The sequence below is a fragment of the Triticum urartu genome, chromosome 2A, assembly GCF_056163025.1.
Source record: "Triticum urartu cultivar PI428250 chromosome 2A, HENAU_Tu73, whole genome shotgun sequence".
Classification (NCBI taxonomy): Eukaryota; Viridiplantae; Streptophyta; class Magnoliopsida; order Poales; family Poaceae; genus Triticum; species Triticum urartu.
Genome location: NC_141874.1, coordinates 710,719,050 through 710,740,901, shown reverse-complemented (window position 1 = coordinate 710,740,901; position 21,852 = coordinate 710,719,050). Strand labels below are relative to the sequence as shown.

Genomic DNA, 21,852 nt, shown 5'->3' with positions numbered 1-21,852 from the left:
AAAATGTCATGTGGTCCATGCTAATCGCTAGCTGGTGAAAATTCATTTCAGCATGTATGTGGCCACACTGTTAGTGAAACAACAGTTTTTTTTCCTTTAAAAATTTAAAATCTGAATTTCAAACTTAGACCCATATATTGTCGCATGACCAGTTTCATCAATAAATGAGATAGCATCACCAATTTGTGGAATTTCATGTGTCGTTACAAGCATCAATTTGTCCACTGAGGTGGGAACAGGAAACGAGATATTGTTGTCACTTTGGGATTTTGTTTGAAATATAAAGAATTTCGGTTCGGGGCGTTGTCATGGCGTCCACCACTCTCGAGTATGTTTTTGATGACTGTGTGCATTTTCAAGCTTCTTCTTTAAAAAACAAGTTGAGCTCACGAGTCAAACAAGAAACAACTAATGAATGCTATCTGGATAGCTTTGGCTTGAAGAAGGTTTTGACAGTAGAAACTAAAGTTTGAGAAATAATCCTCTTTTGACAGCTAAACAATGTTAATTATCTGGACGAAAGCTAGCTTTGGCTTCAAGTAATTGAAGTTTGGCAGTAGAAATTACCTGCCATTTTCCATCAGCTGACAAAGTACTTAAAATATGAGGCCAGTGACTTCTCGGTGAGTTGACGAGATCACAGTAATAGCTGCAGCAAGTAGCCAGCTACCGCAATGTACTACCGGAGCCATCCATCACTTGATCAACCCAAACTCCGACTGCACCAGCCATGTCCGCCGCGCCCTCCGAGCCCCCGGCGGCCACGGCTGGCGACGACGAGCTTCTCTACGAGTCCATGCCCCGCCTCCGCGTCTACAGGAGCCGCGTGGAGCGCTACCTGGTGGGCTCCGAGTTCGTCGCTGCCTCCACCGACGCCGCCACCGGGGTCGCCTCCCGCGACACCGCCATCTCCCCCAACGTCTCCGCGCGTCTCTACCTCCCACGCCTGGATGCGGCCGACGCCAGGCTGCCCATCCTCGTCTACTACCACGGCGGCGGGTTCTGCCTCTTCTCCGCCTTCGACTCCAACTACCACGCCTACCTCAACGCCTTCGCCGCGCGCGCCAACGCCATCGTCGTCTCCGTCGAGTACCGCCTCGCGCCCGAGCACCCCGTCCCCGCCGCGTACGCGGACTCGTGGGACGCGCTCGCCTGGGTCCTTTCCCAGGTCGCCGCGAGCGCCGGCGCCGAGCCGGATCCGTGGCTCGCCCGCCACGCCGACCTCTCCCGCCTCTACCTTAGCGGCGACAGCGCCGGGGCCAACATCGCGCACCACATGGCCATGCGGGCGGGCGCCAGCGTCCGCGGCCTCGTCCTGGTGCACCCCTACTTTCTGGGGAGCGACGAGGTGGGCTCCGACGGCCTGGACCCGGCGATGCGGGAGCGGCTCGGGAGGCTGTGGCGCGTCGCGTGCCCGGCCGCAGCGGGGGAGGACGACCCGCTCATCAACCCGCTCGCGGACGGCGCGCCGGGGCTCGAGGCCCTGGCGTGCGGGCGCGTCCTCGTGTGCGTGGCCGAGGCCGACGTGCTCCGCGACCGCGGCCGCGCCTACTACGACCGGCTCGGGGCCAGCGGGTGGCCTGCCGAGGCGGAGGTGTGGCAGGCGCCGGGGAAGGGGCACAGGTTCCACCTGCTGGAGCCGGGCTGCGACGAGGCCGCCGCGCAGGACAGGGCCATCAGCGGCTTCCTCAACCGCTGACTCGCCGGCCACGAGCTCGACATCGCCGGAAGAGGAAGAGTCAACTGTGTAGCCTCATCCAGGAGCGGCAAAACTACCATGCATGATATATACCGTGGTGTCTAGATCTGTCACTCATTTTTTTACCGAGATTCGAGCCCAAAAGAAATCAATATGCATGCAAACCAGCAATCATCACTCCTCTTGTCACATGCTCAGTTTATGTGTGTCAGTGCTTTTCGTAAATAATTTCCTACCCTGTGCATGGCCGTGCCCCTCATTGCAACTCTATCAGGAAATATATTATCTCTTTCTGTGTAAATGATTTAAATACCTCATATCTTCTAAGTACAAAAGTGTGTTTTACATTATATCTGGACAAATGTGTTTATTTCGATGAGATATTTAAAACATGACCATTATTGAATATGTTTTTGAAAACTTCTTTTTTCTTACGACTCAAATACACTTTGACTATTGCCTGAAAGAAAATAAGCACATATGTATTGTAAACGTGTCATACATCAGACTTCCGATTCAAAAGCATCTCCCGCAAAATAAAAAAGACTCACAATTCAAAATATAAACTGGATTTAATCTTTGGAATCATAAAAAAAAGGCATGGATGAGTGAAATACAAGCGCATGTAACCAGGGAAAGTTTATGTGCACATGCGAAAAGGTGACTGATTGATAGGGCATTAACCGATAAAACTGAGGCCCAGATTGAGATTAACTAAGCACTGCAGTAAAGTTTATGTGCACATGCGAAATGGTGACTGATTGATAGGGCGTTAACCGATAAAACTGAGGCCCAGATTGAGATTAACTAAGCACTGCAGTAAATACATGCATGCATGGGTTGGAATCTCAAAGATGATGAGTGGCTGAGACATGCACGATAGGTATCGTGCATGGTAGAATCTCTTTTCTCAGCCTCATCCTCACAAAATAAAAATAAAAAACTGTAACTTCATCGAGACTGGATTTTCTACCATGCACGGGACCTTCCGTGCATGCATCCACCATCTCATTTATTGTTTTGTGGGACCAATGACATCATCTATGTTGTTTTCTCTACTCACTAAGTTTTATTCAAATAAATAGATGTCTGATGTATGTTGAAGTGAAAGTTTGATTTACATTCTGTTTGCACAATTGTTTTTTTCGACAAGATCTTTAAAACAAGACTAATATTGAATATATTTTTTGGAAATTAGTTTTTAGACAACTAAATAACCATGCTTCAAACTTGTTTCGTACAATTGTTTTAATTCCATGCAATTTTTTAATAATGTTGCATTCTATTTCGTAAAGAAAAAAAATCTAACTATTACACTATGGCTCGCTGTGTTCCGTTGTGTATCATAATGTTACATTGTCTGCCGATGTGTATCAAATTGATTCTTCTTAACTTTACAGTGTTTCATCATGTTTCAGAACATGGATTTTCCTTGTTAAAATATATTCAAAAGTGGTCTCGTTTTAAAGTTCTCGTTGTCATAAACAAAATATGCAAACAGGTCATAGATTAAATTTTTGATTCAAAAGATAAAGTAGATTTTAACTTGGAAATAGAATTAAAAAGTATGGGATGATGGAGCCTCGCCGGGATAGTGTGCTTTCATGTGTCAGAGAAAAATATAGCAAGTATCAGCAGCATTAAACCATCAATGCATGGCATCGGATCTTAAGGAAAAATCAACGGCTCTCCCATGCACGGTACCTCCCGCGCACACGGAAGAATTGCTTTTCTCTAACTTCACTGTATACTCTTGAAATAATAACTGTAGCTTCGTCGCCGATGAATACTGCTTCATCTACTATATACTACGCTTTGTCCGGTTTATAACTCTAGCAGACATTCAAATACTTTTTTGGGCTAATCAAAGGGTGATTCATCCAGTTTTATGCATGTCGGAGGACCAAAACCGTCGCCGATCAACTCCTCGCTATGAGTGCTGGTGGAGCTGCGCCATTTGTTTTATTTTTTGAAAACCATACATCTCAAACTGTGAAAAAACGTTCAAACACAAAATACAGAAGAAAAAATAGAGCTTGAGGGTAGCTTTAAATGAACACACACTCACAAATCAAGGAACATCTACTCACAAGACATCATATCCACACTGAGACTCATTAACCGCCTTTGCATCCAATCAACATGGACTAATATTTTGCAGTGTCCACCTTCAACTTACTGTTGATGTCTGCCAAAGCACGAATTGCCCCGGTTGCTTTGCGATGAAACAACTTTTTGTACAAATTCAGGTTGGCCTTCATCTTGTGCTTGTCCCCTTCCTCTTTGTTCACCTCCCGCAACTCCCAAAATGCCTTCATCAACCTGTGCACTCGGTTATCGAAATATTGCCCACCTTGTTTTTCTTATCTAGACGCTCGTTACGCGCTATGTGTGACTGTGTGAGACACACCATCTTCCTCCACCCGCAAGGGCATCGGAGTCCCAAATAGACCACACAAGTAACCTTATTGATAAACTCATCCCCGAGATTGGTGATGCAAGGTACATCGACCTTCGTCACATCAACAGACCAACAATTGTTGTGCTTGAAAGCTCTGCAACACCAACCTTGTTGCGCTTGCGTCACTAGGTACGCATGGGCCTTTGATCACCCATTGCAACATGAACCATGGTGTGGTGACCTCCATCTATATGACTTGGGCTTTTGTCATCCATTACGTGACATGGGCCTCTGATCATTGCAACATGGACTATGTTGTGTTTACCTATTGCAACATGGACCATGTTGTGGTTAGATGCTGCAATCTGGCGGTGGGATGCGGCAGCACGCTCCATGTGTGAATCCATGGGAAGGAGTCGTCAGGGGAGAAGCCGATGGATACATGGAGAAATGCGGGTTGCAGTGGTTGGTCGTACGTTGTCGGTGACTGCGGTGGTGGATGGGCTGAGCCGCACATGTGGTTGGGCCGGCAGATCTAGGATGCGGCAGCACGCTCCATGTGTGAATCCATGGGAAGGAGTCGTTGGGGGAGAAGCCGATGGATACATGGAGAAATGCGGGTTGCAGTGGTTGGTCGCACGTTGTCGGTGACTTCGGTGGTGGATGGGCTGAGCCACACATGTGGTTGGGCCGGCAGATCTGGGATGCGGCAGCACGCTCCATGTGTGAATCCATGGGAAGGAGTCGTCGGGGGAGAAGCCGATGGATACATGGAAAAATGCGGGTTGCAGTGGTTGGTCGCACGTTGTCGATGACTGCAGTGGTGGATGGGCTGAGCCACACATGTGGTTGGGCCGGCAGATCTGGGATGCGGCAGCACGTTCCATGTGTGAATCCATGGGAAGGAGTCGTCGGGGGAGAAGCCGATGGATACATGGAGAAATGCGGGTTGTCGTGGTTGGTTGCACGTTGTCGGTGACTGCGATGGTGGACGGGCTGAGCCGCACATGTTGTTGGGACAGCAGATCTGGGCTGCGGCAGGGTTGCGATGGACGACGCCTGATGGCCGGGGAGGGTCCCGACGCAACATGGGATAGGGCAGTGAGCAGGGAAGAGCAGGGATGTGGGTAGACGATGCCGCCTGCTTGGCAAAATACTTGCGGTTGCGGCCGCAGGAGGAGACACTTAGAAGAAAGGGAAAGCGGTAGGTGGGCCCATGGTCCAACCCGGGACTGGTTAGGATCCTCTGCAGTACCGCAGAGTGCAGTATAGTCACTGACATGTGGGACCCGGCCCCACATGTCATCCGGTGTACTGACCGTAAAGTACTATAGAGAATCTCAACCCCATGGGGACGCGTGGCAGACAGAGGAAGCGGTTGACCCAAAATCAAGGATCCGTTCGGTTGATTTGAAGCCTTTTCCATAACATTAGGTATTTATTCAGAAAGTTCAGCTAATTCTCTCGAAGGAAAATCACGGTGGAATGCTAGTGCGCAGAGGTATCGGTCCGGGGTTTGAATTACCTATATCGATTAGTACTATGGTCCAAATAGCAGTGACACAAAGAGACGATTAGCTAGCTAGCTACATGATGGAGCAGGGGTCCTGCTGCTGCTGGTAGTGGCAGGGCACGACGGCGCACTGCTCGTACGCGGGCCACGACGGCGGCGGCGCCGGGACGTGGTGCACGTACAACGTCACTGGCGGCTCAGGCGCCCTCCTCTCCGCCGCCACATATGTCTGCTGCGGCTTCTGCTGCTCGGGCTTCTTCTTCTCCTCCGGCTTGGACGCGGTGGACGCCGACGGCGGCGGGCCGATGGTGAGGACGTCGGCGCGCTTCCCGGCTTTCCTCCTGGTGGCCTCCACCACGTCCACCGGGTCCACGCCGCCGGTCACCGTCATCGTGCCCTTCTCCGAGTCGACCTCGATCTTGTCCACACCTGGGCACAGCACGTAAGAGCAACACTTAACCAAGCAAGAATGCATGGCCTCGCTGCCAGTTCGGCCATGCGATCTGATCCAAACGTACGTACCTTGGAGGCTGGAGACGGCGAGCATGACCTTGCGCTTGCACTTGGCGCAGGAGGTGTCCACCCGCAGCACCGTCCTCTTCGACATGAGCGCTCTCGCGTGGTCGATAGAACCGATCCCGGCCGACCTCCACCACGACAACGACAACGCCGGCCGGCGGCTCTGCTGATGTCTGGTCCCGGGCTATATACAGACGGGTAGCGGTGGTGTCCCGTTTGGGTTTCAGGTGGTTAGGGACCCCGATGGGGTCGCTCAACCTCCCCGAACGGGAAGTCCACTGGCTACGGAGTCTAGATATTCTAGATAGCGAATTAGCGATTCACCTTTAGTTTCACCAGGTTTTCAGCTGGGGAAGCGTCACACGAGCCGGGATCAGGCGACCCGATTTTATGTCGCACACACGACGTACTCAACTGTTGTTTCGTCGTGGCAAACATGAAGTCGTCCTTTCCCTTTGTGTGTGTGTGGTCGTTGGGTGTTGGAACCACTTTAACCTGTACATATGACTTCATGCGTGCGGGGTTGTTAGCACAGTGGTCTTGGTGCTCAACTCCTGGTGCATTCTTTTTTCTTTTTTTAAACCGGGCATTACCCCTTTCCAAGAAATACAAAGTTTCCTGCCGGCCATAGACAAGAGTGAAAGTCCTGGTGCATTCTAGACTTTCACAAACGGCACAGCAGAAAACAGGCACAAATTCAAGAGGTACGGTGAAACAGCAACAGCAAATTCAGAAGATATACTGCAGATGCCCGTCAGACCGTCAGAGCACACAGGGAACACCGTGGCCAGGTGGCCTGCAACGAGAACTTTAGAGTTTTCGTCTGTGCTGCAAACATTACAGCATGTGGTCGCACCGCTGTAAGACAAGTCTGTACATCTTTGTGTCTGTGTATCGAATTCGTGCCGTATTTTCTGCCGCGACGAGACACCCGGTAGGTATTCATCCCTGTACTAGTCATAAAGCTACAATAACAGCGGCAACAAACAGCAGTGAGCGACCGCTCTGCTGCATCTTTTTTCCCGCCCAAGGGGAAGAGCTCCTCGACATTGGAGCTGTACTTACAAGGTTACAACAACAGCCGCAAGAAGAAACAGCAGGGGCCAATCTCATGTGCCGTTTCTGGTCCAGAGGCTTGGAGGAGCTCCTCAATGTTGTGGATCAACCTTTTTTTTCAAACCGGGCTATACCCTTTTCCATTGCAAATGAACGGAAATACAGAGTTCAGAAACATGTCAGGAGGAGGGAAAGAGGTAAAGCGAGTCCGGGCACTGCCAGGAAACCCACTACATTCGCCCGCCATCGAAACGAATGTCATGGGGCGAAAACCTAGACAGCACCGAATATCCACAGCAAACACCCATAAGTTTTTAACTACAGACAGAGACATGAGACATCCACAAAAGAACCAAAACGCCACCACATGATCGTAAGGTCGCCCAGCTCCAGCCAACGAGGTTTTGCAGCCCTTCAATCTCCTTCGATCGGCACCCTCGCCGCGTTGCACATCTCCATCATACGCATCGTGCTCGACCTGATCAACCTTTGTGTCATCACTGGCGCCTCCTCCCTTTGGGGCAATTGCATCATCAAGATAAAAAAAATTCAACCGCTAAGCAACAAAGGCGCCATTTTGAGCAATACAAACATCATGATATACCTCAGACCAACAACACATGCATGTATCAACAACCTAGGGTGTCCTCTATCATGTGTGTTTTCAGTGTACACACATAGTTGCATCATACAGATATATACAGCTGCATTTTTTAGATGAGTATGGCATTTTCTGTAAGGCTTTTTGAAGGGTTCCGTCTAAGCAAAAAATAAAAAAGGCACGATTTTGGGAAGTACTGCCGCGCACCAAAAACACACATATGTATCAACAACCTAGGGATTTTTTAGCGCTTCTTTTTCCATTGGAGTGTCTTTCTTCATTGGACAACACATACATCACTGCATCATGCAGTACAAACAACTACGTAGATACTCGAGATAAATACAACATTTTCTGTTGGGTTTATTGTAAGGTTTTGTCATCCATGTCTATAAGAGGGGGTCAATGACACTAGTAAGTTAACATACTTTAATCCGTTCCTTCCTTTCTTGGTTGCTTATTCCGGAGACATGGACGTCCACAAGGTCAAGAGGCCGGGCTTGTGCTTGTTGTTGCTCCTGGCATTCCTGTTGCTTCCTGCGGGGTAAACCTTGCCTGAAACAATAATCGTATGAAGAATGTACTGTAGTTGTTTCTCGGTGTGTTATCTTCTGATGAAGTGGTTACCCAAAATCCTGTGCATAATTTGTTGCAGGGTCTGAAGGTTAAGGTGACTAGGTGAGACTGTTTGCACAACGTTCAGCAAGACCTACTCTCACTCTATGTGTGTGGACTTTCCTTGCCATAGTCACTGCAAGCATGAGGGCTTCTTAGGCGGGGATTGCCACCCGTTCGGTGACCACTGGGAACCTGCCTATTACTGCCTGTGCGAGTACCCCTGTGGCTGATGGGGAAATCGCTTCATGATGTGAAGCGGCATGTGATGATGTAATAAATAAGCTCTTAAGGAGAGCCGTCCGTAACTTGCCAATAAATTCCAGTTTTGGAATGTTAAAATAAAAATAAATAATTACTTAATTAGGTCTGTCTAGGACACATCTATATGTGATTAGTTTTAGTGAATAGTTTCAGTCGATTTGTGTTACTTTAGTTTCGGGCCTGCGTGCCGCCTGATCTTTTCAAAGATCTGTATTCCCGGTTCTCTTTTCACTCGTATTGTCGTTTTAGGCTGACTGCTCCTCTCAGTGAGCTGCTGTATAATTGGAGGTCGCGTTTTGGTTTCATGCTAAGTAATGGAACCGGGGAGGGGGAACCTCCCTGTTCATCTAAAAAAAACATCTATATGTGATATAGTTATGTCTCATCTAAGCTGATGTCCACTTTGTTTGTGGTCTATTTTTTGTTCTAGTTTTTTTGTTTTTCGTTGCTACATTATATATTTGTGGGAGGTTAGATGTAACATCTTTAAAAACATCTAGATATGAATTAGACAAATTGTACTTAATTATAACTTTTTTAACAGAATATAGATGCAAGTGGTTGTATATAAGGCACCTTGTAGTTGATGTTCCTTTATATCATGTGGGAGGAGACGTTTCCGTCAACTACAAAGCGCCATATATATGAGCGCTTAATTATACTCCATCCGTTCCGTTCTTTTATATAAGGTGTATTTGTTTTTTCAAAAGTTAAACAAGTGCATGTTTGACCAAGGTTTTTAAAATATATAGCAATATCCACAATACGGATTTTATATCATTTGGTCCATCATGAAAAGTAGGTTCATATTTCATCTATTAGCTATTACAGATATTGCATCTACAATCTTGGTCAAATATTCAAATTGTTGACTTGCACAAAAAACAATACAGCCTATACTCTGGAACGGAGGGAGTATCGCATCTCTTATCATTTTATTTTTGGTGGGGGTCTCATCATATAACACCTCTTCAACGAAACGATGAGAATTAGACGAAGATGCAAAAACACCAGTGCATAAATGTCCAGAAAATGGACCTTTTCTCAATGAGACCTGACATCCTTTTGTAGTGGCCATGCTAATCTCCACTGCATTGGTCCAACTTTACAAGCCTCCAGTACATCCCCCCACCCCCCACCCCCCCCCCCCCCCCCCCCCCCCCAAAAAAATGTAGCTTTCGATCCTCTGCATGAACTTGCTCTAGTTCATTCGGATAATTTGAGACAAAACCATATATGGTCATTGGGTCTAATTCACATATTGTCTGGTCTGGTTGCTCAGTCGTTCTAGAATTCAGGTGCTACATGGAAAATCTAGCTACACGATATAAATAGAGACGACAATGTTGTCCAGAAACAATAAGCAACTGAGACCAGAGAAGGAACCGCAAACTCAAAAGTTGTGCAGTACTCCCTATCTCATATTAGTTGTCACAGAAATGGATGTACCTAAACATATTTCAATGCTAGATACATTCATTTGAGCATATTTCAATACTAGATACATTCATTTGAGCGACAATTAATATGAGACGAAGGGAGTAGTACATACGCCAGTTATCATCTCTGAGGGAAGCGGTGAAATGGCTACACCGTAGCCTGCAAGGCAAACCTGAGCTCCCATCTCTGCTGCAGATACTGCAACATGTGGTTGCCACTGTAAAAGTCTGTTCATGCATCTTGGTGTCTGTATCGAATTCCTGGTGTATTTTCTGCTGCGCCGAGCCACCCAGTAGGTATACATGATGTACCACTCATAAGCTACAGTAACAGCGACAACAAACAGCAGTGACTTTTTCCCGATGGAAGGGAAGAGCTCCTCAACAATGGAGCTGTACTTACAAGGTTACAACAACAGGCGCAAGGCGAAACAACAGGACCAACGGCATGTGCCGAGGCTTCAAGTTGAAGGAGCTACTCAATGTTGTGGCTGAACAGCTGTGTCATCACTGGTGCCTACCCCCTTCTGAGAATCACAAGGAACTCGCCCGATTTCCCCGCTCTTAGTGTAGAAATTGACGATCTTTTGGTCCAATTTAAAATAATGTGTCATCTTATCCAGAGGCTTCACATCCAGATCAACAAAGTATGCCTACGCATGGAATATGCAATTTTATGTCATTCACGTGCAAACGAACACCGCATAAAAGAAACGCATAAGCGGAATCAACGGTTCAACAGTAAAATATACAAGTACAGAAGTTGCTGACAAATACAAGATGAAGGTAACAGGAACACATTTCACAGAAACATACCTTGTAATCATAGGCTCGGTTCACTGACTGGAGAAAAACTGAATCATACTCGGAATCTGTTCTTTCACACTCTCTTGGCCGGAAGCACATCATGAGGCTACAGTCCTTTGCAGTAGCAGAAATGAGAAAGTCCCTCACAATCTTACAGCTCTTGTCCAAAGGAAGAGAATGCAACACAGAGTACTTGTGCAATAGCTCAGCATCAGTTATATTTTTGCAGACCAAACAAGGCTGAGAGATGATGTTGTAATACAAATGAATTGCCCCTTCGATGTCATGATCATCCAGTTTTTGAGTGGCCAAAAGTTTATCCAATACTCCAGATTTAGATATTGCCTCTGACAAGAGTTCAATAAAGTCAGATAGTTGTAGCCCACTAACCTTCCTCAGATCTTCAAGACACTTCTCAGTTTCATTAGCAAGGACCTTATCAGCACCACCTCCCATGCCACCAAAACCTAAGGAGCCATTTACAAAAATCCTGAAGTTGTTCTGAGGAGTCGAGAAAAATGACTTGATGGCCGTGCGTATTCTTTCTTTTGACCCAGAGAATAGATCAAGGGGGTCATATTCACTTGTCTTCGATATCTGAAATTTGTTAAAAATGTGTTGGGAATCAACCTGATTTCAAGAACCAATAGAGATACTACAGTATTGCAAAGAATGTCAACCTGGCAACCCTGAATTCTTAAATAAACAAGAATGCTTGAAGATATTTTGATTCAAAACAAATATCACCAAGACAGGTTTGTTTTTGCCAAAAGGCTACTTTGTCCTTTCAGTGGACAAAGAATAGTCTAGGATTCTATATAATCTATCAAACATAGCTATAATTAGTTTGAAATCTGTTAAGATTGACATACCTGCCCCTGATGAAATTTGAGGTGTTGATGCATCTTGTACCGTGTTACTTGTTTCTTAATAGCATTTTCCTTTGATATATATTCTGATGATGGAAGAAACCCACATTTGGCCTGGATGGTGAAGCATATAAAAAGCATGTCAATTGGAAATAAATATGTCAAAACAAATAATAAGAAAAATAAATGAAGCTTCGAGTGTACCTTTATCTCCACTGCAATACAGCTGCTACCTCTAGGTTTTCCTGTGATTAGAAAATTTAGTGTAAGAAAGTACAAATCTAAATGCGGGAAATCTACCATAGAGTTCTTAATAGCCTACCACAAACCCAATGGAAACCACTACTGAATCATGATACAGGTTAGCATTACTGGACCAAATATCCTTCTGGACAGAAACCAAAGATTTTTTGCAGTGAAACAAGATCAAATCTACAATACAAATCCGTAAAATACAAGAAACATAATTTTGTATCTTTCAGATTAATGGAGTTAGGAAAATCCCTACTATATGTATCCATGCAAAAACATCCCAAGTTTCAAAGGAAGTGCGACTTTGGCATAAAATAGTGCTGTTTTTTTTTGGAGGTTGGGCAACTATCTTGATCCTACCATTTGGCTGTGGCGAGTAGCACTAGAAATCCTAAACCACCATGGACTGCAAGCTATTTTTGCAAGACTTATGAATGGCGAACTTAAAAAAAATATACATGCAAAGAAGCTCAATAACCATGTAATACAAATAGAAAATAACAAAGCAAGTAAAACTCATGCTACAAACATTCCATCCAAGGTTTGCTGCATCAAGAGGGAAAATTTCACTTTCGTCATGCTCACAAGAGATGGGATGCACTGTAATAGTAGGGTTCAGGTTCCAAAACTTTACCAGAAAATAAGGAGTGGTCAGAAATTAGAAGGGCAGAATCAGCATTGGTGTCAATTGCGCTTGCATTCACTCGCCAAGCAGGACGGGCGCTGAGCACATTCTTTCCAACAATCTCCAGAAAATCCTTAGACACAGAGACACGAACCTGCACCACAAAAAAATGACATTATTTGACAATTGACATATATTGAAGCGGATCCAGAGAATAATGACTTTTGAAAGATCTTAACAAAAATGACAGCATATCTTTATCCAAACTTAATAGGTTGCATACTGATACCATGTTGTCCTTATAGACCAGATTAACTGGGGTGATGTTAACATTAGGAGATTTTCTCGCTGTTTCTAGAAGAACACGGAATTTGGAAATTTCAAAAAAAAATGATGATAAATTTATGACAAACATATAACTGCAACAAACATAACTGGGTCGAATATAAAACCGTACCCCGCCATCAACATGATCGTGCCCCAGATGTTGGCTCATGACATGTACTGCATAAGCTTGTGCCACAGAACCTTGCTTGACAGACTCGATCAATTCTGGGATGTCACCCCACACGAGCTGCTCGTAGCTTGAGAAGTTTACGCAGTTTGGTGCTGGTTGTGCCTTGTCATTTAGGACCTTCTTGGCCCGCAGTACCTTGCCAAGCTGTATGCAAACCAAAGGTAGATCAGCAAGTATAATCCCTGTCAGCTCTGAATGTATCAAACGAAAGCAAAATGGGGAATCATGGAACCAACTACAGATAAATAGGATGGCTGTTTCCTGGTTAGAAATGGCTAAAAAACTGGTAGGGAACAAAGAGCTACACCTGACCCCTGCTGCTCTCATGTTTCAATAATAATAAAGTGAAAGCAGATGCCTAAATTAAGAGGGCAGCCCTACACATAATTTATTGATTGCTACAGTGATGCGTGCTTAATTATCAAACAGAGCAGTGGGGACAAGCTAGCATCTCTGATTCTAGGCCACCAACTTCCCGATCGGTACACCAATCAATCTAGGCAGGGACAAACCAAGTCCAGAATCTTGCAGTAAATAGATGAAAGCTAAGTAGGTACCCAACAGCACAACAGAACGAACCTACTCAGAGCAGAGCAGAGCATAGCATACCATGGAGGGCGAGGAGCCCGTGTAGCTGAGGATGAGATTCGCCGCGCCCTCTCCCTTGTAGACCCAGTCCTCGGCGTCGCCGGCATGCAGCACCACCTCCATCTCCGCCCGGAATCTGCAGCCAGCACGGGATCAGACGAGTGGATCCGCGCGCAAAGAGAGAGAAAAAAGGCAGTCGGAAAAGCCAAACAAAAAAAAATCGGCAGAAGAGGGCAGATGGTGAATGCATCTAGACATGGGCGAATTTGTCGTTTGCTCTGCTGCCTCACGCCGCAGGCCCGCGGCATGGCCCGTGGCCGAAATTACGCGCGAGAGAAGCTAGTGAGGCTTGTCTCTGCTCGGCGCCGCATTCCGTCGAGCAGATGGCGTGCGGGCGGGAGGCCGCGGAGGATTCCGAGAGGAGCGGTGGAGGCGAGCGCGGGTGCTTACCGGCGGAGGCGGGGGGCAGAGCTGCGCGGGCGCTAGCGTCGGACCGCGCCCCCGCGACGGCCGGAGGAGAGGCGAGGAGGGCGGCTGCAGCCCGCGGCGGAGAACGCACGCCGCTCGCTCCCGGCTCGTGTCGCCGCCGCTGCCTCTCGCTCGCTCGCTCGCTCGTGCTGCAGACGCTGACGCTGCCGCTGCCGCCCCAGTTGAGCGGTTCGAGGAATCCGGGCCCGGAGGTGGGAAAAGGAAGGCTGCAGATTCCCGGGAAGCCGAAACGTGGAGGAGGGGTGGACGCCACGCGGACCGCGGGGGCTTTCCTCTGCATGTGGTTCCAGTGAGACAGACAGCGTGCCGATGCTCATGCTCGCATCAACGCAACTTGTCGTGCGTGACCTGTGATCATGAGCTCCTGTACCCACTACCCACCCCACCTACCTGCGGTCAGTGCGCTCGCTCGATTTGATGCAACGCATCAACATGTCTTTCATCTCCCCGAAATTTACCGGAATTTGATCAAATGTTGCAGTATATTTTTTTGTCACGGTGCAAACAAGGGTTGCCAAAATTTTCTAAAAATTTACGGCCTTCCTGCGAAGATTACAGCCACCGTCTGAACTTGAACTGCGCACAATTCTTAATCCAAGTAATACTATAACAAAATGAACTTTGCGACAAAAACTGCCGCGTGTACGAGCAGCTCGGGTACCATCGCTAAAACAACTGGTGGTATCCTCAAAATCATCTCCACGTTGAGAATGCCAACAGCCGAGTAGCTCTTGGCAACGGGATGACCGCCGTTAACAAGTTAAAGGAAAAAAAAACTACCACTAGTTGCAACGCAAGATTTGAACAGCACAAATTTTACACAACGCGCACAGGGTTAAACATCAAAATATATAGGGATCCGATCAAAATACACAGGGTAAGCTAAACAATAATGGGTGAGAAGCCAGAGCTGTACTGGGTGAGAAAGGGAACAAACTGTTCCTAGAACAATTGTTCTACTCTTACAGGATCTACTTTCTCGCCGCTACAACTATCTCCCACAATGTTACATATCGCAGTACAAAGAGAAGTAAAATGCCGACCGGAGGAGACACTCAGGAGCATGGGTGAAACTGTACTACAATTGAGTTCAGACGCAACAAAGTTATCCATTTGGCCCAATACAAGCCCCGAATTGAGTCTGCCAACCAAGCAGGCACATCTCCAAGTCTTCCAAAATTTCCACCCGTAGCTTGGATGGATAGCTTCATATTGTGCGCAGCAAACTATGAGGTTGTACATCACAGCAGTTCATGCGCGTGGCGGTAATATCTATTGATGTACCTCGCCTGCAGAGTACAATATACACAGAGTTAAAATGCAAGGCTTGTTCGACAAATAGTCCTTTCTAAGGAATACAGAGCAATGCTGCTGCATACCTGTACTTGGCTCACATCAGGAGTGTCATCGGTTTTTACAGGATAAAATTTGTAAAACCGGATATTTTCAAATGCCGCTTTCAACTTTGGATCCATATCATCAATAGCTTTCTTTCTGGCTTCTTTAGCCTGCATCAGGTTTGGAGAAACATTTGAGTAGTGAATAAATTAGATTCTTTGGTGAAGGTAAATTAATTAACATTTTGCTTGATTGCGAACCTGCTTCAGCTCTCTCTTCCTTTCTCTAACTCTCTCCTTTATGAAGTCCTGTTAATGAAACATTCCAGCAAAATTAGGAAAATAAATCTTCTCAAGGTAATCAGCTGACTATACTAAGTTATACACTACAGCAGAGCAAGGACAAAAAATATTGGATGTGCACCTTGAATTTTTCCTTCTCATCCTCCGGCAAGACCTCGTCTTTGACTTTCTCATCAATAAAATCCTGCACGGCAGTGCAATGATTAAAAAAGATACATTTCCATGGATAGCATAAGAAACAAAACAAATTTCATACAAACCTCCATATCATCCATTTCCCAGTCGAAGTCGCATACTATCTGCAACAAGCAGCAAGAAGTAAATACAGTAGTTTATAACAAGAATTAACAGCTACTAGAAATAAAAGCCGAAGAGCCAACTAGGAAGCATTTAATTACACTCCTTAGAATAATTTTCGTGAAGCATTAGCTAAAAGCGGGTAATGGTATGAGCAGTTCTTTGTTTTATCCCTTCATAGATATACCAAACCTAAGAAATATGTGCTACATTTTTGGGTAACGACTTCTCAAACTTATGGCATGAGCTACCTTAAGTTTGAGAAGTTGTCTGGGATAACTCATGCTCACGAGGGAAACATAAGAAATATATTACACCCCATCACTGGCATCACACAGCTACATCAACGCAAAAGATAATCAACTCATAGGCTTGTTATAATACAACAGATACAGGCAATCTACATGTACATAGAAAGAAGTCAAAAGGTCAACTCGAGATATGTCATGCAGATTCTCTCATAAGCCTAGTTACCAAACATTCCATAAATAACTACAACCTCCTTAACGGTTTACAAGGCCCCTAACCAAATTCAAGAATTTGGCAAATACAAGGCTGGCAAATACAAGGCTCCTTGCCTTCCCCGGGTCTTCATTTAATTATTGTTAATTGATTGTCTTTGATTGGCACATTGGCAACAAAATGCATGCAGCATCTAGGCAAGATTGATTGGGTGTGCAACACAATTAATTAGCATGTGGGCCTCAGAGTAATTAAACAGAGCCTAAATTAGAACTATTGGTGACTGCCCTTATCGTTGATTTGAGTCAATTAAAAGCATCACAACCTACACTGAGTTAAGTTCACAATCAAACAACCTTTTTATAATGTTTTGACGTAGATTATAGAGGCCATGTTGCTACACACATGGTATCTTTGTTGACTTCTCTATCAGCAGTTACGAGATTATGGCTCCTCTATGAGCAAATAATGAACAGCCAACTTCCGAGGAAAAATAAGAGAAGCAACAAACTTTCATGACAATTAAGACAGTAGTTCCAACTTCCAACATGGTGTTAGACCTTGTGAAAGAAGCTTACCGGGGGTTCTAAAGGATACATGATATTGACAACGGTATCATCTTCATCTTCAGGAGGACTAAGTGGCATATAATCTGCAAGATTTTTGCAACAGGGTAAGTGTTCCTGCCTCTTGCCTCGGAAAAATATATTATATTGCAACAGGTTCATGAGCACATCACATTACTATCAAGGGAACCATAGTAGCAAATATTTCATTTCAGATATATATATATATGGAGGGATTAAACAATATAGTCAACTAGTTGTGCTACTCAGGTGAGTGGGTACGTTGGGTTCCTCATGTGATCAATACCCTTCGCATATATTAACTCACACTACTCTATGCTTGTTTCACAATTGCTGACCTTGAAGGTACAAACACCACCAAAGGAGATCCCAATACACAGTTCATGAAAAATTGGGCTTGGTTAACATGGTATATAGTGGTATCAAACCAAATTGTTTCAAATCAACCAATATGTATTTTTAACCAATGATTATTAAATATATGGCCCACCATTCACAGCTCTAAAAGTGCTAGGCTATAGAAGCCACATCATCTCCTGTCTGGCACTTTTTAAAACAAGGATGCCATTTATATTTTTTATAAATGAAATGTCATTCGTCCAGCAGAAGAAAAGCAGCAAACTAAACATCCAAAGTCCCAATGAAGTGACGTCCCAATGAAACAAAAAACAGTAAGCAAAAGGCTTCACATCCCAGACATACTATTGCATAGCAAAACATTAAACTAACACGTACTCCTAGTTGTGATCATGTATTGCAAAATATTAAACTAAGACATAGTCATGGTCATATTTTATATTATATTAAGGGAAAAATGAAACATGTAGATTACATATTCACCCAAGAAAGAAGAAGTACAGAAATGGAACCATAGGATCCAATAACAACAACAGATATTTCAGAAGACACAAAAAGCAGGCCTATGGAAACAATCAAAATTCAGCTTACAAGGCATGCAGTAGTCAAACTTCTTCACTCGTTCTTCTTTCAGATGCTTCAGGGCAGACCTGCCATATATATAAAATTAGGATGCTGGGACAACTCCAGGAAAAAATATATACTCCCTCCGTTCCTAAATATAAGTCTTTTAAGAGATTTCTATATGGACTACATACAGAGCAAAATGAGTGAATCTACACTCTAAAATATGTCTATATACATCCGTATGTAGTCTACATTGAAATCTCTAAAAAGACTTATATTTAGGAATGGAGGGAGTAGAAGTTTAAGATGGGAGCATTTAGAGCAGAGCTCCATCAAACATGAATAACTGATAGCAACAGAGCTCCATCAAACATGAATAGTCAGTATTGCAATAATACCAACCTTCGCTGAGTGCAGCCAAGAGTGAATATTTTTGTTTTCAAACTGTCAATTCTGCTGAGCCTGAAAACAAAGCAGGAGCAAAGTAAACAAATGCACAACTACATTGCCAAGGGGGGGAAGTAACAATATGGTAGCCCAAAAGAGAATATAAGAAATATAGTTGAAATAAATAAAATGTTAGTACCGGTCCTCTAGTGGAACATAGGGCACCCAAGCCATTTTCATCGCCCTCATTGGTACTATTTCTTCATTTTCCCTTTGGACAGAATTTATACCAATTTTATCTGATGGAGGGAAAGGGCAATCAACCTGTACAAGAGTAAGAAATGCAAGAGCTGTAAATCCATCGACCAGTGAATAAAATAGAAAGATATCAGATCTTCAGGAAGCAAAACAATTAAACAATCACAATGTACAGATACACCAAGATCTGCACACCTAATTTCAGGAGGGGGAGGGGGGGCGTCTGCACTGTGGGTTCGATACCATCAGCAAAAGTGCGGCAAAAACACGTAGTTTGCATCTCCAGGGTTTATAGGAGAAAAAGGGAACCCCAGGCAAAATACTCATACTTAAGACTGACATAACAAAGGTAGAAAGTGTCCTTAGCACAATCCAGCCCAGCGAGAGTTTTATGCATATGACTTAGCACAACTAGGAAAGTAAGATAAGATAAATATAAGCAAGACTAAAAATATATCCGCCGGAATAGCAGATCATAATCTCAGACGCCTCGTTAACATTAATGGGGTATATTAGTGGAGCAAGCCATTTAATGGGATAGATTAGTGGAGCAAGCCATTTAATCATTGTCTACTCATGAAAGACATGAGATTATTAATCACAACAAATACTCATGCATTCCCCATCGAGTGCAGTGGGTCTCTTTATCTTCATGTACAAACGAGCAAGGGCCATTACTGATTACATGCAAGATACCATACGTTTTATGTAATGCATTAATTATGAAATATAATATGGCTAGTAAAATCATGAGAAAACATGCAATTGAGAAAGAATTTAAGAAATGCGTCTTTCTATCAATCCACTCCAGAACATAAAATAGAATACCAAAGAAAACAAAGAGATAAATTCTCAGGTAAAAGGAATGGATGGAAACTTACAGCAACCACAACAGGAATAAGTACTATCTTCGATTCACCATCAACATTCAACAGTTGAGCTGCATAGCAACAGAAATAAGCCCATTAGACCAATTATATAAAACCATGTAATCTACAGGGATGCTCAGGGAATTTTTCAGTATTAATAAACTGTCGTAAAATAGCTCTAAAGGATAATATAGAACTACATATCTACAGCCTACAGGGATGCTCGGGGAATTTTTCAGTATTAATAAGCTGTTGTCAAATAGCTCTAAAGGATAATATAGAACTACGTATGTACAGCCTACAGGGATGCTCAGGGAATTTTTCAGTATTAATAAACTGTTGTTAAATAGCTCTAAAGGAGAATTACTTAATTTCTAGATGATTGTTAACACAACTGATAGTGCCAGTTAGCCAGCCAGTGCTAAAATACTACTTACGCTCAGTGCTGCCAAATACGTAGACCGTCTTCCCATACAGCTTCCCCCCTTCTTCTAGAGCTTTCTGTTCACCAACAATAAAGAATGTATTACAATGCAAGGAAACATCATATTGAAGGGGAAATTTGAAGATCATCTATTCATCATACCTCTAAATTTTGAAAGTTCCAGTTGAACTCCTTAATCTTATCAATATTTTCCCACTGCAGATGAAACAAGCATTAAAAGTAAGGCCAAATGTGTATGACAGGGAAGTATTATGCATGTTTGCGTGTGATTAAAAACAAGAACATGAATGCGCACAAACCTCTGTCCCAATAGGAAAAGCCGACAGCCAAAGATCCTCCTGAAGATAGTAATTGAACGTCAGGCAATATGCAGAAAACACAATACAAACAAGGGCACAAAGCATACGCCCTTCCTTCAAGTGAAGCATCTAATGAATTCAGCCAAAAGAGCCAACTCATAGCACAACTTGAACGGAATGGCCACATCACAGTTAAAGCTAGGGGGTTGCATTGGAAAATCTGATGGTCATTAAGCAGAGGAAACATTTTCTTTAGTAATTTGCACTTTGAAACTGGGTCAGACATGCGTAGGAGACAACCATTATGCTAATTGTCTACACTTACGCTATTATTAGGGACAGGAAAACATGTCCTGTAAACAACCATCTCCTAGACGAAAGCAACTAAGCATACGACATTCGCTACCGTTGCCGTGGGTCAACTCCAGTGCAATGCACAGCACGGCATTCCAGGAGAAAACAGAACCATAATCAATCGGACAAGTACCAAACTCTAAACAAATCTAGATATTTCAGCGGAAAGGGAACAGCAACAATATGAACCAGATCGCCATCCCCTTGGCCTGATTCGAAGAGCGTAAAGCTCGCGGCAGCAAAGAGCAACGGCACGGACACAGACGCACGCTAAGCCGTACCAGCAGGGCCAATCAAGCCCGCCGCCAGCCGCCTATGCAGGGACCTAGCGAACCCGAAGCACGCAATCGAGAGCAGAGAGCAGGAAACCGTCGGGAAAGCGTCCTCACCAGATTCCTCGGCTCGTGGACGTACTCCGTCTCGGGCTTCGGCTTGGGGGGCGCCTTGGCGCGCTTCGGCCGGCCCCCTTTCGCCGCCGCCGCCGCCTCCGCCTGGCTGTCACCGGCCGCCGCGGCCGCGCGCTTCCTGCCCTTGGCGCGCGCCATGCTTCTCTCTCTCTCGATCTCTCGATGTGGATTCGCTAGGGTTAGGGTTTGGTCTCGATTGGGATTTGGGGATTTGGGGATTTGTATTTATGCGCCGGGGGAGGAGTGGGAGTGGGAGTCGATTTGGGGGGAGCGGCGCGTGAAATCGACGCGGACGCAAATTTGAAGCGTGGAACCGACGGGGAGCGGAGGGGAGGGGGGGAGAAGAGGGTGGCGGCGCGGGCCTCCGTGGCGTGGGGTGCGCGATGGGCTTCTGAGCCGTCGGATCTGACGTGGGCGGCCCTGGCCCGTCGGATCTGACGTGGGGGCCGAAGGTGGTCCGGACTGCGCCAGTGCGTGCCCTCGCGTGGAAACTATGCGACCTTTTTTTTATCGGCGGTGGGTGTGCGCTGTCTGTTGGAGAAGCCAGATTCAAAATTAGTGACTATGACGTGTGGGACCAGGACCACGCGCCCAGATTCAAACAGAGGGACGTGCGGTGTTTTTTTAGTGCCGGTGACGTCGTCCTTCGGCCCACGGTTTTCAGGCAGC

The 21,852-nt window shown here is 45.2% G+C and overlaps 3 protein-coding genes and 2 pseudogenes across 3 annotated transcripts; 1 reads left to right on the top strand and 4 right to left on the bottom strand.

Annotated features, from left to right (window-relative positions):
• The first annotated feature begins 500 nt into the window (after positions 1-500).
• LOC125534239 (tuliposide A-converting enzyme 1, chloroplastic pseudogene) lies at positions 501-2,015 on the top strand (annotated as a pseudogene).
• Positions 2,016-5,505: 3,490 nt separating this feature from the next.
• Positions 5,506-6,437, bottom strand: LOC125534238 (uncharacterized). Its single transcript, XM_048697508.2, has 2 exons — positions 6,136-6,437; positions 5,506-6,042 (listed from the first exon to the last, which is right to left on the bottom strand). The coding sequence occupies exons 1-2, from the start codon at positions 6,218-6,220 to the stop codon at positions 5,687-5,689; spliced, it is 441 nt and encodes a 146-aa protein (XP_048553465.1). The 5' UTR covers positions 6,221-6,437; the 3' UTR covers positions 5,506-5,686.
• Positions 6,438-9,694: 3,257 nt separating this feature from the next.
• LOC125542019 (U6 spliceosomal RNA) lies at positions 9,695-9,781 on the bottom strand (annotated as a pseudogene).
• Positions 9,782-10,050: 269 nt separating this feature from the next.
• Positions 10,051-14,588, bottom strand: LOC125539937 (inositol-pentakisphosphate 2-kinase IPK1). The gene is made up of 8 exons (XM_048703483.2): positions 14,216-14,588; positions 13,787-13,901; positions 13,118-13,321; positions 12,670-12,814; positions 11,988-12,028; positions 11,787-11,897; positions 10,924-11,511; positions 10,051-10,760 (listed from the first exon to the last, which is right to left on the bottom strand). Exons 2-8 carry the CDS (start codon positions 13,886-13,888, stop codon positions 10,587-10,589), a joined length of 1,365 nt encoding a protein of 454 aa, XP_048559440.1. The 5' UTR covers positions 13,889-13,901; positions 14,216-14,588; the 3' UTR covers positions 10,051-10,586.
• Positions 14,589-15,086: 498 nt separating this feature from the next.
• Positions 15,087-21,509, bottom strand: LOC125539938 (myosin-H heavy protein). Its single transcript, XM_048703484.2, has 14 exons — positions 21,166-21,509; positions 20,423-20,461; positions 20,265-20,318; positions 20,116-20,179; positions 19,691-19,749; positions 18,751-18,875; positions 18,567-18,626; positions 18,189-18,247; positions 17,232-17,305; positions 16,155-16,193; positions 16,016-16,078; positions 15,853-15,900; positions 15,634-15,762; positions 15,087-15,543 (listed from the first exon to the last, which is right to left on the bottom strand). Exons 1-14 carry the CDS (start codon positions 21,319-21,321, stop codon positions 15,496-15,498), a joined length of 1,017 nt encoding a protein of 338 aa, XP_048559441.2. The 5' UTR covers positions 21,322-21,509; the 3' UTR covers positions 15,087-15,495.
• Between the last annotated feature and the right edge of the window lie 343 nt (positions 21,510-21,852).

Excerpts from the sequence above, each read along its gene's own strand:
- LOC125534238 (XM_048697508.2), bottom strand. The coding sequence starts at position 6,220 with ATGTCGAAGAGGACGGTGCTGCGGGTGGACACCTCCTGCGCCAAGTGC. Across the intron at positions 6,043-6,135 it reads CGCCGTCTCCAGCCTCCAAG|GTGTGGACAAGATCGAGGTC; the intron begins GTACGTACGTTT and ends TGCTGTGCCCAG.
- LOC125539937 (XM_048703483.2), bottom strand. The coding sequence starts at position 13,888 with ATGGAGGTGGTGCTGCATGCCGGCGACGCCGAGGACTGGGTCTACAAG. Across the intron at positions 13,322-13,786 it reads CGGGCTCCTCGCCCTCCATG|CTTGGCAAGGTACTGCGGGC; the intron begins GTATGCTATGCT and ends GTTTGCATACAG. Across the intron at positions 12,815-13,117 it reads ACGATCATGTTGATGGCGGG|GTTCGTGTCTCTGTGTCTAA; the intron begins GTACGGTTTTAT and ends TTTGTGGTGCAG.
- LOC125539938 (XM_048703484.2), bottom strand. The coding sequence starts at position 21,321 with ATGGCGCGCGCCAAGGGCAGGAAGCGCGCGGCCGCGGCGGCCGGTGAC. Across the intron at positions 20,462-21,165 it reads TCCACGAGCCGAGGAATCTG|GAGGATCTTTGGCTGTCGGC; the intron begins GTGAGGACGCTT and ends TACTATCTTCAG. Across the intron at positions 19,750-20,115 it reads CGTATTTGGCAGCACTGAGC|CTCAACTGTTGAATGTTGAT; the intron begins GTAAGTAGTATT and ends GTTGCTATGCAG.